Source organism: Copidosoma floridanum, unplaced genomic scaffold (assembly GCF_036245765.1).
Source record: "Copidosoma floridanum isolate Cflo_tuat_1 unplaced genomic scaffold, Cflo_Japanese_pri ptg000006l, whole genome shotgun sequence".
NCBI lineage: Eukaryota > Metazoa > Arthropoda > Insecta > Hymenoptera > Encyrtidae > Copidosoma > Copidosoma floridanum.
The window spans coordinates 25387037-25409548 of NW_028321883.1; the positions used below are offsets into that span (position 1 = coordinate 25387037).

Genomic DNA, 22512 nt, shown 5'->3' on the forward strand with positions numbered 1-22512 from the left:
GTGAAGAGACAGAGAGGAAATGTCGTATACGCGTATAGCGGTATAAATACCATATATGATATTATACACCTTCTGTAGTCCTTATATATTTTTCTCTCTCTTATCTTCTTCAACGGAGAGCGACTCGAACAATGAATTAAATTTGCTTGCTCTCTGCGATGAATTCAGATTCAGATGAAAATGTTGTTCATATTTGTAATGTATATATCAACAACAAAAAATATCAATTGAGTTTTATGTAAATACTAAATATGACTGTATGGAAAGGTATTACGACATATATATTAATTTTTACAACCTTTTTTTCTCTTCGATAAACATTCGCCGCGTCTTGACAATTAAATAATTCAAAAAACCCATCAATTTAATTAATTGTTTCATAATTTCACCATCGGTCGTAAAGGAAGGGATGAGATATTATGTCGGTATTACCTATTGCAGGTATCATGATTTACCGATAATTGTCGACTGCTGCCCACGATGGTAAAATCCATTTAAAACACGGAGCTCTTCCATTGGATGATTCCGTAGGACAACGTCTTTGATTAGAGATTTCAAAAATATCGCGGGCCACTTAGGCTATGTGCTTTCGAAAATGGCGGAAAAGTTTAAATGACGAGACTTGCGAAATTTTTTAACTAAACACCTCGTAAATATAAAAAATGTTCAAGTAACATCTTTCCACGACCAGTACAATATACTTGTATTTATTCTATTTCAATGAAAACTCGATGCTATGCACGAAAAAAGAGAGAATAAAAAAACAACCATATCCTCAAGAAGGCCGTACGACGAAAAAAAAAAAAAAAAAAAAAAAGGCTAATTAAAATCATTAAATTAAATCCCTCCCCTCTTTCCCGAGAGAACGTAACGACGAGCCAATTAACAACTCGTCCGCGACGATAAAATACTCGCGCGCATGCAGTATATATCTCACGCATATACATATATATACATATGTATACAAGCCACACTGAAAAAGTATTGATCAAAAGCTCCCTCGTTCTCGAGCACGCGCTCCCCCGAGGCCCTAAATCCATGCATGCATGTATATTGCGCCCATCGCGACCCCCAGTCGGAGCCGCGATGTAAAAAAGAACTCAACTTCCCGAAAATTCTCGCGCATGCTTTTGCACGGGCAAGCAATAATCGGCTTTTCAAAAAAAAGGTGTGGAATAACGAAGGAGCTCGCCGGAGCTACCACGAGTTGAGGGGCTGGAAAGGGGAGCCATGCAGTTGTTCGGGGGTACGATAGTCGTGGTCTTGGTCGTCGTGCTGGTGGTCGAGGCCCAGGACAGCGACAAACAGCTCCAGGAGGCGGCGTTGGGGCTTCAGAGTTGCGTCGATGGCTTCGTTGTGCACCGGGATAAGATCATCAGGACCGAGGACTCGAGGGAAATGGGGGCCAAGTACCTCACCGAGTTCGACGTTGAGTCTAGGGTCGAGTGCATGCGCGCCTGCTGCGAGACGCCCCACTGCGATGTCTTCATTTTCGAGGAGAAGGTGATGGGTGCATATAGGATTTTCTTTTTTCTTTTTTTTTTTTTTTTTCTCTCGCGATGTCAGTGAAATGATGATTACAAGTGCTTGTTTCGGACAAAGGGGGTGAAGTGGGCCAAGGATAGCCGTACGTGTCTTTTGTTTTTTCCTCTCTATAGGGTCACCGTTGACAATATATTTTTGCTTCTTCAACTAACATAAGTACATATTACCATACACAAAGTAATGATATTGAGAGATGAAAAAATAAAGATAAATAGGCAACCTTGTTGGGGGGGTTGTAATGTACATTTGGATTTTTCGAGTAAAAAATAAAGTGATCGTACGAAAAAAAAATTCGTAAAATGTATAATTACAACATTCACGAAGATGCCGTGGAATTTAAATCAGCCGAGCATACGAAAGCGTTATACATATACATGTACCGTACAAGATTATAGTTGCATTGTATAGGTATATATTTTACACATAAAACGCTAAGCTGTGCATGCACGTCAAGCTTGATTGAATTTAAAACAGTCTCGGATGATCCTCTCTTTTTTTTGTTTGTCTTCGCGTCAATAAATAACAATACATAGCTGTATGGACGCTATACATTTAACCAATACTATACTTGGGTGGACGTGTAAATTTCGTCTTGAAAAATAATAATGATTGCATCCACCAGAAACCGGGAAGCTGTTACCTGTTCCACTGCGGACCGCCTCAAGATTTCAAGTGCAAATTCACGAGTCACGCGAACTACAGCAGCGCAGTGCTCACGGATTACAACCCCCAGAGCGCTATTGCCCAGGAAGAGGAAATCCGCCGAAATCAGCAAGAACACGAACTCAAATCTTTGAGGCAAGTGCTCTTGTTTAAACGTGGTATATACATATGTTATCATGTATGGTTTTCCTTCTAACAAGATTTCTAAAATTTCATTTACAGAAAATTGGAGCCCCCGCCGCAGCCACAATCCGCCAAGGAGTATCGTTACTTCACGAACCCACCACCTCCGACCTCGACGACCCCGGCAACAACGACGTCTACGACGACCACGACTCAAGCACCGATCAAAGGTACCTTATATACTGCAACAAAATCTTTAAAAAAATTAAAAAAAACTGTATCGTTGATACACCCCCGGTGCAAAAAAAAAAAAGCTCCGAAGTGCAGCCGGAACCAGTTCGAGTGCCGGTCGGGCGAGGATTGCATAGCGATCTACAACGTGTGCGACGGTATTCCCCAGTGCGCCGATGGCTCGGACGAGGCTGCGGAGTTAGGCTGTCCGGTCGAGCGGTCGACACCGGCTCCGCCACCAGCTCCCGCCACGCCCAAGCCTTACATACCCATGCTGCCCGACGTGATCAGGTACCAGCAGATGATCCAGCAGCAGCATCCCCAGGTGAGCTGATTCCTCGCTCTGTCGCAGAAACAAGATGAAATACAATTATAATCATCACGTGTAGTACCCAATGATGTATCCGAACGGGCGAGTGATGGACCCAAGTAGCAACAAGGGCTGGCCAATGCCGAACCCCAACTCGATGGCCGGTGCCCAGGAGATGAGCTACAACGGCCGAGAGTATCCCGCGCCAGTCCACCAGCACCACCAACAACAGCCCGCGGCCGAGGAGTCCGGAATCGGTGTGAACCCACCAGCCGGTATGGGCCAAATGCAGATACCAGCCGGCTATCAGTGGAATTCGGGCTATAACACGGGGCCGATTTACGAGCCGCAGCAGCCGCAGCCCGGGGTTGCTGGTAGCGCCCCTGCGGCCCTCGATGTCATCCATGCCCCGAATGCCCCCCCACCTGCTTACGAACGTACGTTTGCAGTTCTTTTTGTTTATCCCTCTATACCCACTTATCGCTTCTCGTTGTTTATATGCATCTCAAGTTCATTAATTTTCTTTCTCATTTACTGGGGTATGATGTATTATACACGTGTACGTACTCGATTTTTTTTCCAAATCCACATTCGTGTTCAAAACCTACATTGTTTATACTTACATAGTTGTAAGAAGGATATTCCAGTGTCTGTAAAATCATATTGTGTATCTTTTTCCTCGCAGAGGAGCAGATGCCTCGGATCTTCAATCACAAGGGGCCTGGCATCCGCTTGGAAAACATGGAACCGTCCAAGTAAGCGGTACTTTGTTACCTCTCAAACATTAATATACACTACATTGACAATTTTATACATCAATCTCGTACTCAGTGGCGTGTACGGCCAAGATCCGAATCGAGTCTATGCGCCCTACTATGCCCACATGATGCACCGTAACATGGAGCAGCAACCCCAGGTGCTAATTCCTACTCCAGCTCCTCCCCAAGAGCAGCCAAACGCCGCTGGACTCCAGAAGCACCACACCACGTCTACAACCTCGCCACCTTGCGATGTGAGACTTTTTTTTTTTTTTCTATGTCGTTAAAACCCTTTTTCCTCGTCAGTGTTGTTGACTGAAACGTTTCTCGACAGCCTTTGGAAAAACAGGATGATACGGGCGGGGCGAAAAGTGGCGATAAGAAGGGGGATAGCGGCGTGGCCCAGAAAAAGCTTCACGCTACGGTGGGCAAAGCCAAAGGTGACAACGATTCGCCGGAGATGCAGGAGGATAAGCCGATGCCTGCGAGCGTCGTCAAGTCGGACATTCACAAAGGTTTGTGTATACAACTGTAAATAAAGAGAGGGAGGGTTACTTATGAGGTGTAAAGAAAAAAGTCAAACTCACCTAGAAAAATGTTCACGTGACAGTTCACGAGCTGGAAGTGCGAATGCAAGACGCTCACCTCCAACAGCACAGCCTGGCGATAGCCGAGCACGTGAGGCATCACGGGCCGAACATCGAAGAGCTCGAGATTTCGCGGCCAAAGGGCGCCGTCATCTCCCTGGCACTGGGCCTTAGCATCACTGCGATCATGGCTGTTCTTATTGCATGTCGGATGCGCGTGGTTAAACGCCGGGGGCGAGGTCGGGGCCACGACTCCTTCAGCCACGATGCCGATTATCTCGTCAACGGCATGTATCTCTAAATCGTGGACGGATTTTCGCTTTGTTGGAGAAATTTTTTTTTTTTCTAAATTTTTGACGTTACGTAGTGTCGATTTTTCGTTTTTTTTTTTTTTTTTTTTTTTTTTTTTTTTTTTTTTTTTTTTTTTTTTTGAAAATTCTATTTTTACCTCCAAGAGCAATTTAATGTTAATACATATACATGTGTATTTTTACTTGTAAAACATGATTTTTTTTTTTCTTTTCTTGTCATCATAAGTAGTTGGTGTTTCGATTGAGGGTAGTGTTTTTACTAACGCCAAAATGCCTGAGCAAGAGGCTTAAATTTCGAAAAAAATTATCATGTGCATCGACTTAAAAATAACTGATGTACAAATGGTAGAAAAAAAATAACCAAGGAGAAACCGTTATGAACAAATAGTTTTTTTTTAAATGAAACTATTTGACGAAATGCATACGAATGCTTTTTAAAATAATGTTAAATATTTGAAATATTTCATAGGATAATTAAAAAAAAAAAAAAAAAGTTAGATAGTTAACAATAATATATTAACTGACGACTGATCGAAATCCCAATTTTATCGTTCCAAATAAAAAATGAAAAAGAGAAATCGGCTTGTTTTCGATATCTGTTCAGTTGCACTGGTTCGACGCATCGTAAGCACTATGTAAAATCAATAGTCTTCGACAATTGCAACGTTAAACAGATCAACTATGCATGATCATCGCCCATATGTTAAAAGAAATTAGTGAAACCAACAAATCGCCGTTGGTTGTGGCACGACGTATATGTAATAAATAAATATATTATGAATGCAGATCTACCCTACAGCGAACAAAAAAAGTACTACCGATCGCCTACGCGTAATAATATAGAAAACTAAACGATTCACATGTAATTAGTGCGAAAATTACAGGTGCAATTATTTTCGAGATGAAAAACATATTTTCATAATACACGTACATGTTGATAATACGATATTATTGTATACCGTCGACGGCAAAAATATGTCGAATTCACTAAATTATGACAAACAGTTGTTGAATTATTTATATTAGCTAATAATCAAGTAATTTTTCCTAATATCATACACATAAAAATAAATTATGTTGATTTTAGAAATTCATCATCTCGCAGCCGAGAAAGTGCTTTGACATATATTATGTTTAACATATTTTCGTATACATTCCATGTAATTTTTATTAATTTATTTTTCTTTGCCTTGTGTATATATTTTATTTATAGATATTTTAATCAATACATATTTTTACTACATGTGTAATACGTATTAATTATTTGTTATAAGCATGAAATCAGGAACTGCTTATTTATGTATGTTGTAAGCTTTAGTAATTATGCGCGCATTTACTTATTGCATATACATATATGATACACTTCGTTATTAATGTATATAAAAGTTAATCATTTGAAAATTTAAGTGAAAATGTTTTAAAATGCATTAATGTTTATACCATGGGTCGAAAAATATTTAAAAAAGACATACACTTACGAGATAAAAACTTTTTTTTTTTCAATTTTAAAGTCCGTTCAGAATTCACAAAAAATGTATCGAATTGGCAGCTTTTTAATAAATTTTAAGAAAAATAAAACGAGAATCTCCGATCGATTATTCTCTTTTATAAATAATCGTTAATAAAGATGTTGTTTGTAAAATACCATCGATACAACTTTTTCATCTTTTCAATTTTATCACCTCTCCAAAGTCCGACCGATTTTTCTCTTCCCATTTATTATCTTCAATGCATTTTTGCAAAGTTACGTTGTACATACAGGTATACTTTTTGTTTGTCGTTTTTTAAAATGATCTATCAATCGATGATCGTTTTGGCTTTAAATATAAATTACCCTCTCCAATTTAACATAAGAAACGTACGGAAACGCACTGATAATAAACTAAATGAACGATGTAAATATATGACGACACAAAATAGATGATGAGAGCAGACACATTAGCAAACCAGCATTGAGAGAAACTAAACCGAGTTGAACTGTCTATAACGTTGCTTCAAAAAGACAGAATATATATATATATAGGTACTTACTACTTAGGTATAAATATGCAGAAGAATTGAGGCAGAGCTGGCAGAGTAGAAAAAATAGAGTACTTATTAAAGGTACACAGTGTTAACACGGTGCATCACAGGGCTTGTTAACACACGCGGCTGGTGAGTGGTGAGTGGTGAGCGCCTAGACCTAGAGAGTAGAGTTCAGTAGAGAGCGCGTGTGAGTGTCTCATACTCTCCTGTAATGCTCTATACAAGACAGAAAAAATAAGTAAGTATAGTGTTTTTTCACGTGCCGATTCACCCATCCACATTCAAGAGGCCGTCCAACGTTGGACAGCACTGGACGACGACTGTAACGACGAATCGACAGATCGTCAACTTGCATCGTTATCTCGGTGAAGCTGTCCTGCCATGGCAACGATGTTGCGCTCGTTGCGGTTCGTCCGGAGACTCAACGCCGGCTGCAGGAGGTTAGGAGCGAGTGCGCTCCACCGGGCACCAACCGCATCCTTGACAGCATCCCAGAACGCATTCCGAAAGCATCTCAACTGCTCCGTAGCTTGCTTGCACCAGAATAGGTAAAGTTTGCCCGTCTCCTGGTACAGCTCGTCTTCGTTAACTTTCGCTCTCTCGCTGGAATTTATTACATCTGAAGCTGTTGATTTTTGCAGGAATTATGTAACCAATGCCGCCACAGCCAGGCGAGACTTCGACGGCTCGACCAACGTGGACGACCTACTCCGTGAAATCGACCGCAAATCCAAAAGGTTCGGCTTCGTTTTCAAATGGGATCTGGAGCAAGTGCTCCAGACCGTCAGTTATAGAGGTAGGGGTGATGCACGCTTTACTCAAGTCTTTTTGTTTGAGAAAGTAGTGATCGTTCAAAGAGTTTGGGAAACTGGAAATTATTTGTTTTTTCTCAGGTACCATGACGTCCATGCAGGCTCTGCTGTTGATTAGATGCTGTGGCTTTTTTATGATACGAGAATCCATTGAAACGAGGCAGTCGTATGTAAACAGGGTTTGGGATGTAGCCAAGAGTCTAAGTAAGTTTGGTGCATACAATTTCAAATGATGCAAGCTCAAAAATAGTGAATCATTGTTTTTTTTTTTTTTTTTTTTTTTTTACCTTTAGATGTACCAATGGACGTGTCTCACTACAATGCATTGTTATTGGTCTATTTGGACAACGACACTGATTTCTCGCCACTGGAGATTTTAGTTGAATTAAAAGAGAAAAATATAACACCAAACCGTGTAACTTTCCAAAGATTGATAGAACAGTATTGTAAAAAGGGAGATATTGCTGGAGCAACGAAAATTTTGGAGCACATGAGTGAACATGACATACCGTTAAACGAAAGTATATTTAACTCATTGGTATTAGGCCACTCATCGGCTGAGTGAGTACTCATTTAATTTTAATGTAATAAGCAAATTTTTTGAAATGAATTAATGTACAATATTTTTTAATTAGCGATGTACCCAGTGCACTCAAAATTTTAGATATAATGAAACAAGCTAATGTGGAACCAACCTCAAGAACATATGCAGCTATAATGTGTGTGCACGCTAAGCAAGGCGATATAGGATCTATTAAGTCTGTTTTAGATGAATGCCGAAACAAAGACATTACTTTTACAGACAAAGAAATTTTGGACGTTATTTATACGCTAGCTATCAATAAACATGAAGATTACGTTGATGAGGTACCTTACTTGAACGACGCTTTTACTTAATTAAAACAAAATCTTGATGTTTTATTTATCTAAATTGTTCTTTTGCTGTTTCAGCTGCTGTCTAATGTGGATAAAAGTTCAAATTACAATAGAAATACAATAACGGCTATTTGTAAGTTGTTGGACAAGCATGAAGATCACGTAGCTTATAAATTACAGAAATCTTTGGTAAAAGTTTCGAGCAACTATTCAGATGAATTCAAATCTGATGGTCAACTTTTCTTAAAAAAATTAATCACTAATACTAGCGTACGTATGGAATAATGTAATTAATAATTTAATAAGACCAAAAGTTTTTTTATTTTTCTCTTCATTTATAATTTTTTCAATTTAGGATGTAAATACTATTATCAAATATTGCAATCTCATGGTTGAAGAAAACGTAAATACGTCAGCTTTTGAAAATGCTTTATTCTTTGCTTATAAGAATAACTTGCCTCATTTAGCGTTTCCTCTACTCAAAGCTATGAAAAACGCAGGCAGAGATGTGAGGGAACACTATTTTTATCCAATTTTAGTTGCAAACAACAAAAGTAATAATTTTCAAGGTAGGTATATTAAAAAAAAATAATATCAAAAAACTACTTTCATTTGAAAAAATTTCATTTTTACTTCAAGGTACTTTAAGTACTGTAAAAACAATGACGACTGACTTTGGGATATCACCACTCATACTTACTATAAAAGATTATGTAATACCATACATGGTTGGTGATTATATAAGTAATTTAACAACTTTAATAAATAACAATTTGTCATTTTCAACTGCTACAAATGCCATACTTCTTCACTTGCTTGAAAATAATAAAATTCGTCAAGCAGTAAAATTTAGTAAGTACTACCAAGACTATTTGATGTAATATGTACCATATAAAAATAATTAAATTTTTGTGTATCTTGATTGCAGTTACAAATACACAAATGTTATGCAGAGTAAAATTATTAGAAAGGCCACTTATACAAGCTTTTTTGAGTACTAAAGATGTGAATAGTCTTGTAAAAATATTGCATTACAATGTATGCACGTCAGGTAAGAAACCAGAGGAACAAAATAATGTCGAGCAGGATGAAGACACAAAGAATTTATACAATCCTTATAAATTGGTCAACTATGTGATAAGCGAAATAGTCAAAGAATTATCTTCATATGATATAGAAGTAATATCTAATGTAAGTTCTTGTTGAAAAACTGGTTTCTTATTAATTTTTTTTTATTTTTTATTTTTAATAAATGTTTAGTTGTCCAACAAACTTATGATTTAACTCGGTCGTTCTAGATTCTCCAAGAACTCTTGGACTCGGGTATAGCCCTCGAAAGAGCTACAGTTGATCAAATAAAAAAAAAATTAGGAGAAAGCATTACATCTGAAATAGAAAACAATTTGACGCTCTTAACGTCTGAAAACTTGAAACCTATGCCATTAAAGAAAAATACAAATGTGAAAGAACAAGTTTTACCTGTAAGTTTAATTAATATCAAATTTTTTAATCAAAGTTACATTGAATGGTTGTATGTTCCAGCAATTCAGGTCTAAAAATTTGAGCTATCTTGAAGAGAAAGCAGAAACATCCATTGAACACAAAATGATGTTGGTACAAGAGCGAGCTAAGTTGATGAATCTCGCAGCAGTTGAAAAGTTACAAAAGGTATATTTTTTAAATCGTATCTGACGATAAAATAGTTAAAAACAAAAAATTGTCCAACAGGAGCTGGATGAGCAAAATCCTACATATTCAATTGGCTATTGTGCATCCCTTATGGAATTTTATTCGAAAGCTGAAAATGTCGAAGAAGCGGAAAAATGGTACAAACGTTTGCAAGAAGTTGATGCCAACATTAGCCTAGATAAAGCAAAGGTCTTGAATTATGCTAACGTATTAGTAAAAAGTGATCGTTGGATGGGTAAGTTGAAAATTTACACATATACGTATTTAATAAATAATCATTTATAATAAAACTAAATATATAACTTCTCCACTTTTAGATGCATTAAATATACTGGAACACTCAGTACGAGATGAGGATACTAATAGAGAAAAAGCGTGTGAAAGATTGTTGATCACCGTTAGTAAAATATGCCCAGACCAAATGGAAACGTTTTTTAAAAAATTATTAGATCGTAAACTAATCACTGAAGTTACTGCAACTATGTTGAGCCCCATCATTAAATATTATCTTAATGCGTGAGTAATAATGTCTGTTGGATCATTGGGTGTTATTGTCAGTTTAAAGGTAAAGAAGACTTGAAAAAAATAAAAATTAATTGCTTCTATAGGGGTGATTTAGAGAAAGCATTAGAGAAATTCAAGTGGGCTTGCAACACTTATAAAGTCACACCTCACAAATCTGGATTGATGACAAGATTAATACAAAATGAAGATGCCAAGACTTTACAAGATGTGACTGGACTTTGCACACAAATTTATGGCGAATCAAATGCTTTGTTTGATCTCGCCGTTTGTTTCTTTGAATGTGATAGGCCTAAACAGGCGAGAAAAATCTTGGAGGTAAGAAGGATCAAATAATCTTTTTAGACATAAACCTATGAAGAATTGCGGGTTCGTACGACCTACACAGACAAGCATCTGTTTATATTTACAACTTATATTATGAAAATTTTAATTTCAGACTCCAGGCTTACGCATTAAACCAGATAGAGTCAGATATACAGCCAGTAATTACGCTTATAATCACGAGACAGAGCAATTAGAAAAGTTCATTAAACTTGTCAGTGGCTTACGATATGAACATAATCAACTCTACAATATGCTATTAGATTTATATGGTTTGTACTTGACGTAAAAAAAATAACAAAGTACAGTCTTCATTAATTATGACTCTTTTTTTTATAGAGAAAGAAAATAACTGGGAAAAAAGTTTGGCTCTTTGGACTCAAATGCAAGAGGATAATGTTCAACCCACTATCAAGTTTATGAATCAGTTGGAAAATATACTTAGAACCAACAATCAGGAGGTACCAATAGCAAAATCTGAAGAGGCACAAGTTTTTGAAAGCTCTGTTGAAAATTTTCGGAAAGCTATAGAGAATGGACAGATATCGGAAGCAAAAGAAATTTTAGTCAAGTAAGACTAAGTCTAAAAGACTTGAAAAATAAATTATTTATTTATTTATTTTTTTTTTTTAATTACGTTTCAATTTTTAGAATACCTGAAGATATCAGAAGTAACTATTTACTTCAATTAATTGATCATTATCTCGATGTAGAAGATATAGATGAAGCTTTGAAAAATTTGAAAGCCTTTTGGGAAATGAAACACAAATCGGAACCTCCGTTTCAAAGAACAGTGTCTAGCATTCTAGAAAAATTAATAAACTCGAATGACTTTCAAAACATTTTTCAAGTAATGATAGATACGAAACAATTCTGTAAAAAGGTAAAAATTTTATACTTCATTAAATTTTAATTATTACAATTTAATTGTTAATAAAAATATAATTTTAGAGAAACCAAAACTTTACGTTCACATATACTTTAAATAAAACGTTTTATGAATCTAACAAATACGAAGATTTATTTGATTACATGGAAAAATTATTAAATGATAAGGCTGTAGCAGAAAATATAGCACTTATGTTCCATTCTACAGTAGCAGTACAATATTTACTTGACAAGCCAGAATTTGAAGAAAAGTGTAAGCAATGATAATAAAGTTAAAAATAATTTTAATAAAATTATTGTTATAATTTAAAATTTACTTTGTATTTCAGTTAAAAACTTTGCATTTAAAGCCTCAGAACATAACGTAAACGGACCACTAAACACACTGTGGATACATAAATTTTTGAGTAATAGCCCTGATACTGAAAGCTTTTTCAAAAAGCATTTAAATGTATTTCAAAGCATAAATGCCATGTATGCTTGTAAAGAAACAGGAGCTTGGAATAAAATGCCCGAATTGTCCAAGTTTTTAACAGAATCTAATATTAAATACGACAACAAACGAAAAAATGTAGCAATGATGCTAAGACTTATTGAGAATGCTGGTTCGTATTTTTTAGTTTGATAAATTTTATTTTTAAATATTTACATTTACTTCAATGCATAAACATTGCAGATATACCAAACAAGTATAATATAGCATTTGAATGTTTGCGTAACGTAGTGAAAGTTGTTCCTTTAAATGCTATAAATAAAAATTTAATTAATCCAATAGAGGAAAATTGTGAAGATAAAGAAGCTTTCGAAGCGTTACGCACAGATGGAGAAAGGTAATTTATTATTTTTATTTTATAATGACGTCCTTACTCCATGATATAAAATGTATGACTTTTATTTTATTACACAGCAAGCCGAGAAGTCAAGAAGCAGCGACTGGTTAGGTAAACTTTGTCTATCTACAAATGAAACAATTAAAAAAAAAACCCTATTATTAGTAATGTAAGAATGTGAATAAATTGGAATTTTGTACAAAAATTAAAGTATCATTGTGTATGATGCTAAGTTTATTTAAAAGTATTACTGAATTTTTTTTTTTTTTTTTCGAGATTATCAACGATTTTTATTACTTGAAAAAACAATTTATAAAACGAACTTTTTGACAATGTTTGCTGGAATGAATGTATATCGATTGTTCAAACGTTGAAACATGTGTTGTAAATGTAACATATTCTTATGCATTAAATTTTGTTGTAAACTTGGAAAAAAATTGTTTTATTCTTGCTTAAAAATTAAAATTTTGAGTCTTTTTACATGTTTACACACGTATGGCTAAGTAGATTCTATAATTTGAACCTAAGGATTTTAAATTTCATAAATAAATACATAGGAAAAAATTATACTTAAACTCAATTTTTTATTTTAAAAACTTTATATATACATTTTTTGCAACGTTAGAAAAATAAGAATTCTATGTTTATTAAATATATGATGTGTATCATTGGTTATTCTTATTGGAAGTATTCTAAATTTCAGAAATTCTAGCGTCATGAGATTAAAATACATTTGACAATTTTTAACACTTCATCACTCAGTTACATTGGCCTTACATTGCATAAAAAATTTTTCGACTACACAAGAAACAATGCTCTATTACATACATATATATAATAAAACTCTTATTATAAACAGTATTTTACAGAAACTCATCACACCAATCCACTAAACATTGATAGCAGTCATTTGACTGTTTGGTGTTTGCTTGGCACGTTTCTTTCATCCATTCTTGGAATAGTTCTTTGTCTTTTTTTAGGACTAAAAATTGGCCAAGTACCACGTATGCCTGAAACAAGATTTATAGTAATAAAATATAAAAATTAATTATTTATAATATCAATTCAAACACCAAACCTTATCAAAACCAGATGCTTCCAAGCGTTTACCAAGCACTTCACCAACACCAGCCAAGTCAGTCACTGGCTTTTCACCCATAGGCTCAGCTACAAAATTCTTATGTTTTTGAGATGTGCTCGACATTTTGCCTGAAATAAGTTAAAAAAAATCACTGTAGAAGAATAATAGATTAAGGTGCTCAAGATAAGGCTCATTCAATCATTGTTACTGTGACAATTCAATATTTCAGTACCAATATAAACTTATTTAATAGGGTTTTAAAGGGAAAATTGTAAATAGTTTTTTATTGAAATTATATAAAATGTGAAAATCACACTAATTAGTAAATTCAAATAAAAACAACCAAATCGGCTTTTCATTGCCATTGGTGTTTGTAGTATTCTAACCTACAGCGGTGAAGAAAATTCAACAAAGCTTCGATTCAATTAGCTTATTTAAATTGTTTCTATTAACGATGAAACGTACGTAGACACGTTCGTGTAATATCACAAAACTATTTAACTAAAAACTTATAATCTGATCAATTATTGTAGTATACACAAAAATATTTGCAACGGTTAACATTCACCATCCGCTTTCGGGATATGTCTACATCAAAGCGCATGCAAAGCAAAAGCGGAACGGCTCCGCCGAAGCCAACCTCATCCTACTACTTACATTTTCAAATAAACGACAATAAAGAATACTTTGCACCAACTTACTTTTTTATCTTCGATTTCCTAGGCTATTAAACCACTTAATCAAACTTTTCACAAGTTTCACCCGCTTTCTCACGCCTGCACAACAACACTTCCTTGTTCCTTCTTTTCAAAAACGTATTGTGTAAATGTTCGTTTGATTTTGATATCATACTCATACTCATTACTCAAATACAGTCTTACAGAGTACAGTCAGAGATTAGTCTACAGTGTACAGTGACTGTAGTACCTACTGTACTATTACAGTCCCTACACACACACACCACTACCACAAACGGGTAAACTGCCGTTTTCACTCTTTCGTTCGGCTGCAAAGTAATTTCCGAAATAAATGTGTGAATTAACCAATACAATACTCCCATTGGTATATTCATAAAGTCCGGTCGTATCATTGGTTAATTTCCTTTAACGTAGGTTGTTAATCTTTGCTTCTTCTTTTCTGAAATGACTAAGGAGATTACCTGACAATAGGTGAGATTTTTTAGTGATTTATATGCCCATAATTTTGTTATTGCGCAAAAAATACCAGTATGTATGTCGCGTCGTCAAATTTTAGACGTAAGTAAATTATATACTTACAATTTAAATATTACTTTTTCAACAGTTTCATCATTGACATCAATTTAAATTTCGCGCTTACTTCGATTGACTCGACCGGCATTGGCTGTGATATAGCTTATATATATATAGGTCGAGCTGTAGTCTGCACAACACTCTGAGCTCTGAGCCGCGTTGTCAAGTCAAGTGTATTATGACGTGCACCTTTCTCTCGTCTGCCCTCGTCGTCTCTTGACATTAAATCAATCTTATTATCCGTAAATCTAGAATATATATTGCAAACGCCCAAGCTAATTAGTCTGTTGAATTTTTAATCGCCCGTGTGAAGTCGAGTATTTAGAAATGTATCAATTTTTAAGACTATTTTATTGAATACAGTGTTTATCATATTTTACTTTCCAACTGTAAACATGGAAGATAAGGTTGGTGCTTCAGAAAAACCTGTTCTCTCATTTGTTTCAAAGAGAATATCCAAATTATTGGAAACCAGGCCGGAAAATGATAAAGTAACTTGATTTTGTTGTTGATTGTTTCCACAATTACTTGATCATATAATAACAATTGCTAATACTTAGGATACATTGGAAGCATTAAAAGAACTGTCAACATTTTACACAGAAAATACACCAGATGAAAGGCGCAATCTTCGCACGAAAATCGAGAAAAGAAACTCGGCTATCAATGAAGATTTCTTAGTAGCATTCAAGGAAGTTAAAAATGTTTTGGATGATATGAGGGAAGACGTTTATGGGATGAGCCAGTGTCTAGAAAGTATGACGACTCGACTGCAAATAACGAAAGCTAAGACCATGCAACTTATGGAACAAACGACTAGATTACAAAATGAAAGGTAAAGAGTTTATTTTTTAAATTACATTAAAAACTAATTATCAACAAATTCATTTTCAGTGAAAAGTTATCAATGCAAAAAGAAATAGCTTTAGCATTCATAAGAACTTTCCAGCTAACGCCTGATGAAGTAGCTGTTTTACACGGCAATACTCGAGAAGCTCCAATAACAGAAGAATTCTTTGTTGTCTTGAGTAAAGTACAGGTATGAAATAATTTAAAATACCATTAAGCCGTGTAATGCAGTCAAGTATTTCTGATTCAATATTAAATGTTGTATAGGAAATTCACAATAACTGCAGACTGCTAATGCAATCGGGTCATCAAACTTTAGCATTGGACATCATGCATAGAATGACTTTACTGCAAGAAGATGGATTAGACCGGCTTTGCAGGTGGACTCAAACTCACTGTCGGCACATTGAAAATGAACAGTTGATTCCACTTTTAACCAAAGCTATGGGTAAATTGCAAGAAAGAACTATTCTTTTCAAATATGTTCTTGATGAGTACTGCACCGCGCGACGATCAATCCTGGTGAGTTCATTCATTGATGCTCTCACTCTTGGAAAAGGACATGGCAGTGGCTCCAATCCTATAGAAATGCATGCAAATGATCCAAAACGATATATAGGCGATATCTTTGCTTGGCTACACCAAGCAATACCGGCAGAAAAGGAAAATCTCTTTGTTCTGCTTAAAGCTTGTGATAAATCAGCCATGATGGATCAAATATCACAAGCTTTAAGTAACATAACGGAAGGCCTGTGCCATCCATTGAGATCCCGAATTGAACACATCGTTGCTTTAGAGGCACCATCCACAATCTTGTACTCTGTTACCACTCTTATGCGATTTTATCGCGCTACTCTCAAAGCCGTAATTCAAGACAGTGTGTTGGATTTAATGCTTGACGAGCTGTTGGAATTAAGCGAGAGAAGCTTTATAAACAGACTTCAAAGAGAAACTAGAATGGCCCTTGGTGAAAGAGTTGAGCCACCTGATACAGATTTAGTACCGGCACCTTCGATCTCGCGTCTGTTATCCCTTTTAAATGAAGTATTATCCGTTGCAAGCATAGCTGAGGATAGGGAAAAAGATATGTTGCAGATTGTTTCGTGTATTATTGATCCATTATTACAAGAGGTAAACGAAACAGCTTCACGACTACCAACGGTTGATATGGCTGTGTACCTTTTAAATTGTATTCATCAGATTCACTCTACTTTGGCTCTCTATGAATACATGGATCATAGATTAGAAAGATTACAAGTAAAAACATATTCAATACGTCTTATAAAATTTGAAAGAAGTGATGGGATTAAAAAACTCCTGTTGACTGTTCCAGGCACAATCAGATGCTCAAATCGACACGCTGACATCGGAGCAAGCAGGTTCCTTGGTTGCAAATTTGAATCTTGGTCCAATCTATAACATTCTACAAAGTCGCGATTTGCAGGGACCTTTATCTTCTATTCCTGGAATGGACTCTCTCAGTATTAAAGAATTCACTGTAAGTAAAAAAAAAAAAAAAAAATCTATAACGTTTAATTAATAATCATTATGTTATTCATCACGAATCTAACTGCAGAATAAACTGGAAACATTCCTCGTCGTGCCAGAAGTCCTTTTATTGCCGCAAATTTCCTTACTTCAGAGTAGCACGCACAGGTTAACTACTCAAAGACGAGCTTTCGAAATCATCAGTGCAATTTACAAGCAACTCTATGACGCCTGTTACGAACCGAAAAATCTTTACCCAAATCCAAAAATTTTATTCTACCATACTCCCGAAGAGATGGAAAAACTGCTCGTAGCTCCTTAATCGAAGTCTTTTGAAGAAGTAAGAAGAGATTTTATGTGTCATTATAAGTGTACATGCCTCTTTTAAGTATTTCATTGAATGTGTCCCAATTTATTGTATTATGTGTACATAAGATTTTTATTTTACAAAACATTAAATGTGATATTTAATTTAAAAATGATCCAAGCTACCTTTAGTAATAATATTCAACTTCAAACTTACCGCTAAAACATCTCTAACATCTGCGCACTCCACCTGACCAATGACCACCCCACCGTCCGTCCGCCTACTCCTCCCCGTTCGTGCTATTCGTGCTCTTGGTAGATATATATATGTATATTGTAAAGTGAGGAAAAAAACCATCACAATCTGTACATGCAACAGCTATTTCCTGAATCCAACAAGTTTCTAGTTCATACTCTGATGATATTCGCACACAAATCGGTATCAGTAATATCGGCAAATCGGCAGTATCGGCACCGTATAAGACGTTAAATGGAAAGTTCGGGCTAAGGGGAAGAATAAGAGGAGGAGCAAGCGAGAGAGAGCGTGCACATCGTTGTATCTTTCTCTCTCTTGTGTTTTCGTTTTCCACGGCGCGGTTTCCGAGACTGCCGAGCAATACCCCGCATCAGTTGCGAGACTCGGTCTCTCCAGTCTAGAGCGTTGGTCGTCCGCCGATGAGGCGCGTGGAATGCGGTCGCGCGTGTGCTCCTCTCCTTCTCTCTCTTCTACACCTCTCCGCTATAGTCGTTGTTCATCATCTTGCGAGTACTTGTATTTTTTCTCTTCCGTTAGCCAAGTGAGGACGCGTGTGTGGATATTCTGCACGGAGCGATGATTGTACTTGCGTGCAAAAGATGATCGTTAACTTTTGTATACACCTGGCCGTTTCTAACCTAGGAGCTCCGAAAAAAATCAAACGGTAAGAAGAAGGCTAGAAAGGAGGAATCGAAAAGAAAGAGAAATTTAAAAAAATAGGAGAGCGAGAGGAAGGAGGCTGATGTGGAAGGAGAGGGACTCGGGTCCTTTTTTTCTCCGAACTCTCTCTCCCGCGCGCCTTATATCACAGCTCGGACAGGTGTGCGTGTGTGGGCCCTAATGTTTCGTGTCTTAATGTGTACACAAAAATTTGTATAGGTATGTGGGTGTAAAAGCCGTTGTGTGTTGCCCTGTATAGTTTCGCCGCGGCTTGTGGGTTATTTTTGTAAAAAAAAAAAAAATTGAATAAAAAAAGGGTAACCAATTGCAATGAGTGGAGTGTAGTGTGTAAATAAAATCGACTGGACCTCCACAACCTTCTAAATAACGTTATGGTTGCATACTTTCGGAGCAGAAGGAAAATATTCAGTATTTAAATGCAGAGGAGATGCATCTCATATTTCGGAGTCCGGAGCAACAGAAAGAGAAGAAGCACATAATAGTGGACAGTGTGAAATCAAGCTGTGGTGTGTTGTTCATGTGATTGTTAGTCGGCAGAATATTTGTAAATATAACAAAAGTGTTTGTAGCGCGCGTGTGCGCGCCTGTATATTGTACATATTGTCACAATTTATATATCTTTATATTGCCTAAATACAACACACGATATAAGGAAGGAGAGTAAAAAAAAAGGTGGAGGAGGAGGAGGAGGACGTCTCGTTCACGCAGGCGTTCTTTCCACGACGAAGAGGCGCGCGGTAGCGCGAGCGTTCGGATGAAATCGGAGAAACGCCGCTAATGCTACCCACCGATGGAACAATAATAAGGGCGAGAACAAAAAAATACGTATACCTAATCACAGTTGGGAGTAAAAAAAGGAGTGCGAACGAAAAGAAGACAGAAGTGCGAGTGTGTGTATAAATACATACATATATATGTGTGTGAGAAACGGCGAGTGCAGTGTGTAAAGGAGAAAGAGAGACAGAGACAAGATGGCGGAATCGAGCTATTATCAGGTGAGTCTCGCAGAATCGGCATAAATAAAGTGCGTTCCTAGTATATTTGAGCTATTTATTTCGATACCCTGCAAACCTTACCTATTTTTTTTCAATTATTTTAATTTTCCTTCCTTTCTCCCTGTCCGCCTCTTACAAAAGTAATTTTAAAATCGTGCAGCATAAGTATACCCATTGGATCCTACACGACCACTCTCGGTTTTTTCGGCTGCTCCGTTTTCCTCCTCTCCGACGACGTGGTTTTTTTTATATATACCTATAAGCCCCCATACACGTATGCGCGACTCACTTTCGTTCTCTTCTCCTTCTCCGTTTTCCTGCTCTTTTTTTTTTCAACCCACCTTTCTCATCCCGACGCCACGATTATTTATCATAAAGAGACATGTATAGGAAAAAAAGCACTCGTACCAGCATCCCGAACACTCTGTTTAAGGATGATTTTTTTTTTTTTTTCTCGTCTTTGTTTACACACGAGGCGATTTAAATGTCCGTAGAGGCGAGGTTGCAGTATATTTCTATACTTCACTGCTGGTGGTTCTGTTAACAAACGCCGATTCTATATACAATTACTGTTTGTTTAAGTACCCTGGCTGGGAAGAAGAAAAAAAAACAACATTGACTCGGATTCCGATCGACAGACACCGAAAGAATTCGTTATATCCATGCCGCTGCGTTCGGCGATTGTTTGCTCTCTTTCTCTAGAACCGGTCAATTTCGATCAATGTAAACTCATCCGAGCTTTGGGTTTTAAAAATACACTGTGCAAGCTTGGGAGTCCGATACTTGAGTTTACCTGTTGATCGCAAGAAAAACAGAGCCCGAGGAACGGAATGAGCGTCTACTGTATTATTAGTGCGGCAAATAATCGTTCTGGAATGTAATTTCTCAACAACGACGGCCGAGAGTGGATGATCGGTTTCGGAAGCTCGCGAATAAATTGGATTGAATGGACTTACGCGCCAGTTCGAAGAGACGGTTTAATTTTAAAACAAAAATTCGCTCGTCCGAAGCGAATCGGGAGAACAAGAGACGGGACGGCGAGATGACGTTTGGTCGTTTAAAATATGTAGGTACTTGCACCACAACTTGTTGCGTCAAATCTCGCGTGAAAAGCTCTTTCGCTGTTTGTATACGTGTGCAATATGCTATGTAATTTGGCTGTTACAGTTGGAGTGATTAAAAATTTATTTATAAATCGTTGATCCAACTGACAACATTGCAAGATCGTATCCGTACAACGAAAACAGTCTTTAGCTGCGATGAAAAACCTAATATCGTGATGAGCACTGTAAAAGCTCGTTCAAGGAAAAAAAGCCCTTCTGTCAGTGCGGGCTCAATTAAACGCGCAAAACCCCCGGTAATATAATAAGTGTAATTCAATAACTCGACTTCATGCTAAGAGAGAAAGAAAAAATAGATCACCCTAGAGAAAAAAAGCTTCGAGTCTCCTGTTGTATCCAATGGACGATGTTTATAAAAAAATAATAATAATATTCGGCTCAGCGTAGGTTTGAAGGAGGAGAAAGAAGAAGGATGGAACAAAACAAAGGGGAGCGAAAGAAGGGAATTTAGGTTAGGAGGCCTCTGCGACGAGAGACGTGTCTCGCGCTTGGTACACTTGAAGGTATAAGTATATGCTGCTGGGCCTTTTTCACGCCGAGTAAAAGCTGGACCCGACATTTTTGTCGTGACTCGGAAAGCAACTCTTTTTTTTTCTTTAACTACGTACAGGTGGACTAATCGACGATGATTAGAGTCCGTAGTTTCTTTGGAATTAATGCTCTGGCTCGTTAACAAGTTTTGTTAACACACAAAAAGAAGAAAAAAAAAAACCCTCTTGTTTAACTACGGATAACTATCGGTGCGGCCATGCACGTGTGAGCACACCAAAAAAATTTTTCATCATTTATAATTAAGTGTAGATTCATTGTAGCCTACAGTGTATTGACGTATGCGATTATTATTAATCATCGGCACAATGACGTGATCTAAATATTACCGTGTACGTAAAGTTATTAGATATGCATGTATACTTAAATGGTCGGTGACTAATAACACAAGACTCCCCTGGTAGAAAATTACTACATAAACTGGCTAGAAACTCGTCAACGTACATGCGTAAATGGGCTTATATTAACATGTTGACGAGTTTATGTTAGTAACGTTTCTACCAGGGTCCCTTATATACCTATCTAAAAATATATCCTTGCATACGGCAAACTCGTTAAGCGCTACTATTACTTATCAGCCTTTATTTTTTATTAATGAATCTATGCCCAAAGTAGTTACAAAAGTAATGGCGTAACCAAAATGAATCACCTAGTGTTTATAAGTTTTTTTTTTTTTATCTTTGATAATTTATAGCGACGATTCAATTTTTTAGATCGATCACACCCTTGAAGATTGTACTATCCTCTGATTCAACCAACGGAGAACAAACGATCAGCTGACCTCTCTGTATAACCGACACCCAAAGAAGTTTGTCCCGAGAGCAATAAAAGCTCCAACAAAAAAGTCTCATTAACTATATACAATAGTTTTTTTCTTCAAAACAAAGCTCCCATTGTTTTCCCCCTCGACCTCTCATTTTCATATTACATTCGTAAATATAAAAATGATCCCTCTCAACTGTACCCTACAACACTTTGTACAAAATTTTTTTTTTTTTTTTTTTTAAAGAGAGGTGTGAGAATAAACTTCATTAACGCACGTGTGTCTTTAAAAGTAGGGTATACACCTTTAGGATGCGATCAACGCTGCATGTGTCGCAACTCGACGTGCGTGCGCGATGCAGCACCAGCTGTTGAGGCAAGCTTTTTTTTTTTTTTTTTTTTTTCCCTTAGCGAGCGCCCCGTGAGAAAAATTTCGCTCTCAAAATTGGGAGCAGAGGAGGCGTGTATTCGCGTAAGTACACATTACTTTCCTATTATAGTGAAAGCCGTTTTCGGCGGATCTCTTGTACTTGCGTTCGTGCAAGTACACTTGCGCGAATAGTGACGATGAGGAGGAAGCGTACACCGAGGCATTTATTAACGCTTATTACAAAGTGCAGATCATCATGATGATACCGCGCGTACATGTACTTACTGCC

At 36.7% G+C, this 22512-nt stretch overlaps 5 protein-coding genes across 10 annotated transcripts in view; 4 read left to right on the forward strand and 1 right to left on the reverse strand.

Moving 5' to 3' along the window:
- The first annotated feature begins 1088 nt into the window (after nucleotides 1-1088).
- LOC106647155 (uncharacterized) lies at nucleotides 1089-4576 on the forward strand. The gene is made up of 9 exons (XM_014363425.2): nucleotides 1089-1503; nucleotides 2168-2343; nucleotides 2431-2561; nucleotides 2646-2887; nucleotides 2952-3309; nucleotides 3558-3627; nucleotides 3704-3884; nucleotides 3965-4145; nucleotides 4241-4576. Exons 1-9 carry the CDS (start codon nucleotides 1231-1233, stop codon nucleotides 4516-4518), a joined length of 1890 nt encoding a protein of 629 aa, XP_014218911.2. The 5' UTR covers nucleotides 1089-1230; the 3' UTR covers nucleotides 4519-4576.
- Nucleotides 4577-6695: 2119 nt separating this feature from the next.
- On the forward strand, nucleotides 6696-12861 carry bsf (bicoid stability factor). 2 transcript variants are annotated; one of them, XM_089598598.1, is made up of 22 exons: nucleotides 6709-6740; nucleotides 6802-7101; nucleotides 7195-7349; nucleotides 7447-7569; nucleotides 7659-7926; nucleotides 8001-8232; nucleotides 8317-8511; nucleotides 8597-8810; nucleotides 8881-9093; nucleotides 9170-9432; nucleotides 9540-9722; nucleotides 9784-9909; nucleotides 9970-10165; nucleotides 10248-10446; nucleotides 10539-10770; nucleotides 10892-11048; nucleotides 11116-11347; nucleotides 11428-11659; nucleotides 11728-11917; nucleotides 11994-12269; nucleotides 12341-12494; nucleotides 12572-12861. In XM_089598598.1, the coding sequence occupies exons 2-22, from the start codon at nucleotides 6935-6937 to the stop codon at nucleotides 12603-12605; spliced, it is 4041 nt and encodes a 1346-aa protein (XP_089454724.1). In that variant the 5' UTR covers nucleotides 6709-6740; nucleotides 6802-6934; the 3' UTR covers nucleotides 12606-12861. The 2 variants fall into 2 exon arrangements, with proteins under 2 accessions (XP_089454723.1, XP_089454724.1); XM_089598597.1 differs by having other exon boundaries at nucleotides 6696-7101.
- Nucleotides 12862-13058: 197 nt separating this feature from the next.
- Nucleotides 13059-14482, reverse strand: baf (barrier to autointegration factor). 2 transcript variants are annotated; one of them, XM_014363427.2, is made up of 3 exons: nucleotides 14277-14482; nucleotides 13573-13703; nucleotides 13059-13504 (listed from the first exon to the last, which is right to left on the reverse strand). In XM_014363427.2, exons 2-3 carry the CDS (start codon nucleotides 13696-13698, stop codon nucleotides 13358-13360), a joined length of 273 nt encoding a protein of 90 aa, XP_014218913.1. In that variant the 5' UTR covers nucleotides 13699-13703; nucleotides 14277-14482; the 3' UTR covers nucleotides 13059-13357. The 2 variants fall into 2 exon arrangements, with proteins under 2 accessions (XP_014218913.1, XP_089454487.1); XM_089598361.1 differs by lacking the exon at nucleotides 14277-14482 and adding an exon at nucleotides 13962-14129.
- A 523-nt stretch (nucleotides 14483-15005) lies between these two features.
- Cog6 (conserved oligomeric Golgi complex subunit 6) lies at nucleotides 15006-17586 on the forward strand. Its single transcript, XM_014363423.2, has 6 exons — nucleotides 15006-15337; nucleotides 15407-15681; nucleotides 15741-15885; nucleotides 15963-16952; nucleotides 17029-17193; nucleotides 17272-17586. The coding sequence occupies exons 1-6, from the start codon at nucleotides 15242-15244 to the stop codon at nucleotides 17503-17505; spliced, it is 1905 nt and encodes a 634-aa protein (XP_014218909.2). The 5' UTR covers nucleotides 15006-15241; the 3' UTR covers nucleotides 17506-17586.
- A 546-nt stretch (nucleotides 17587-18132) lies between these two features.
- Pkn (serine/threonine-protein kinase N) overlaps nucleotides 18133-22512 on the forward strand; it is a 41272-nt gene continuing 36892 nt past the window's right edge. For all 4 annotated transcript variants that reach the window (XM_089598317.1, XM_014363456.2, XM_014363457.2 and 1 more), the window contains exon 1: nucleotides 18133-19421. In XM_089598317.1, the coding sequence (XP_089454443.1) occupies nucleotides 19398-19421 (24 nt within the window). In that variant the 5' untranslated portion in view covers nucleotides 18133-19397. The remainder of the gene's footprint in view (nucleotides 19422-22512) is intronic.

What these genes read in the sequence shown, in the direction of transcription:
- LOC106647155 (XM_014363425.2), top strand. Translation starts at nt 1,231, where the DNA reads ATGCAGTTGTTCGGGGGTACGATAGTCGTGGTCTTGGTCGTCGTGCTG. An exon ending in TCTTCATTTTCGAGGAGAAG is followed by an intron (nt 1,504 to 2,167) that starts GTGATGGGTGCA and finishes TGCATCCACCAG; the next exon opens with AAACCGGGAAGCTGTTACCT. An exon ending in TCCAGCAGCAGCATCCCCAG is followed by an intron (nt 2,888 to 2,951) that starts GTGAGCTGATTC and finishes CATCACGTGTAG; the next exon opens with TACCCAATGATGTATCCGAA.
- bsf (XM_089598597.1), top strand. Translation starts at nt 6,935, where the DNA reads ATGGCAACGATGTTGCGCTCGTTGCGGTTCGTCCGGAGACTCAACGCC. An exon ending in AATTAATCACTAATACTAGC is followed by an intron (nt 8,512 to 8,596) that starts GTACGTATGGAA and finishes TTTTCAATTTAG; the next exon opens with GATGTAAATACTATTATCAA. An exon ending in CAAAAGTAATAATTTTCAAG is followed by an intron (nt 8,811 to 8,880) that starts GTAGGTATATTA and finishes TTTTACTTCAAG; the next exon opens with GTACTTTAAGTACTGTAAAA.
- baf (XM_014363427.2), bottom strand. Translation starts at nt 13,698, where the DNA reads ATGTCGAGCACATCTCAAAAACATAAGAATTTTGTAGCTGAGCCTATG. An exon ending in AAGCATCTGGTTTTGATAAG is followed by an intron (nt 13,505 to 13,572) that starts GTTTGGTGTTTG and finishes ATCTTGTTTCAG; the next exon opens with GCATACGTGGTACTTGGCCA.
- Cog6 (XM_014363423.2), top strand. Translation starts at nt 15,242, where the DNA reads ATGGAAGATAAGGTTGGTGCTTCAGAAAAACCTGTTCTCTCATTTGTT. An exon ending in CCAGGCCGGAAAATGATAAA is followed by an intron (nt 15,338 to 15,406) that starts GTAACTTGATTT and finishes GCTAATACTTAG; the next exon opens with GATACATTGGAAGCATTAAA. An exon ending in TTGTCTTGAGTAAAGTACAG is followed by an intron (nt 15,886 to 15,962) that starts GTATGAAATAAT and finishes AATGTTGTATAG; the next exon opens with GAAATTCACAATAACTGCAG.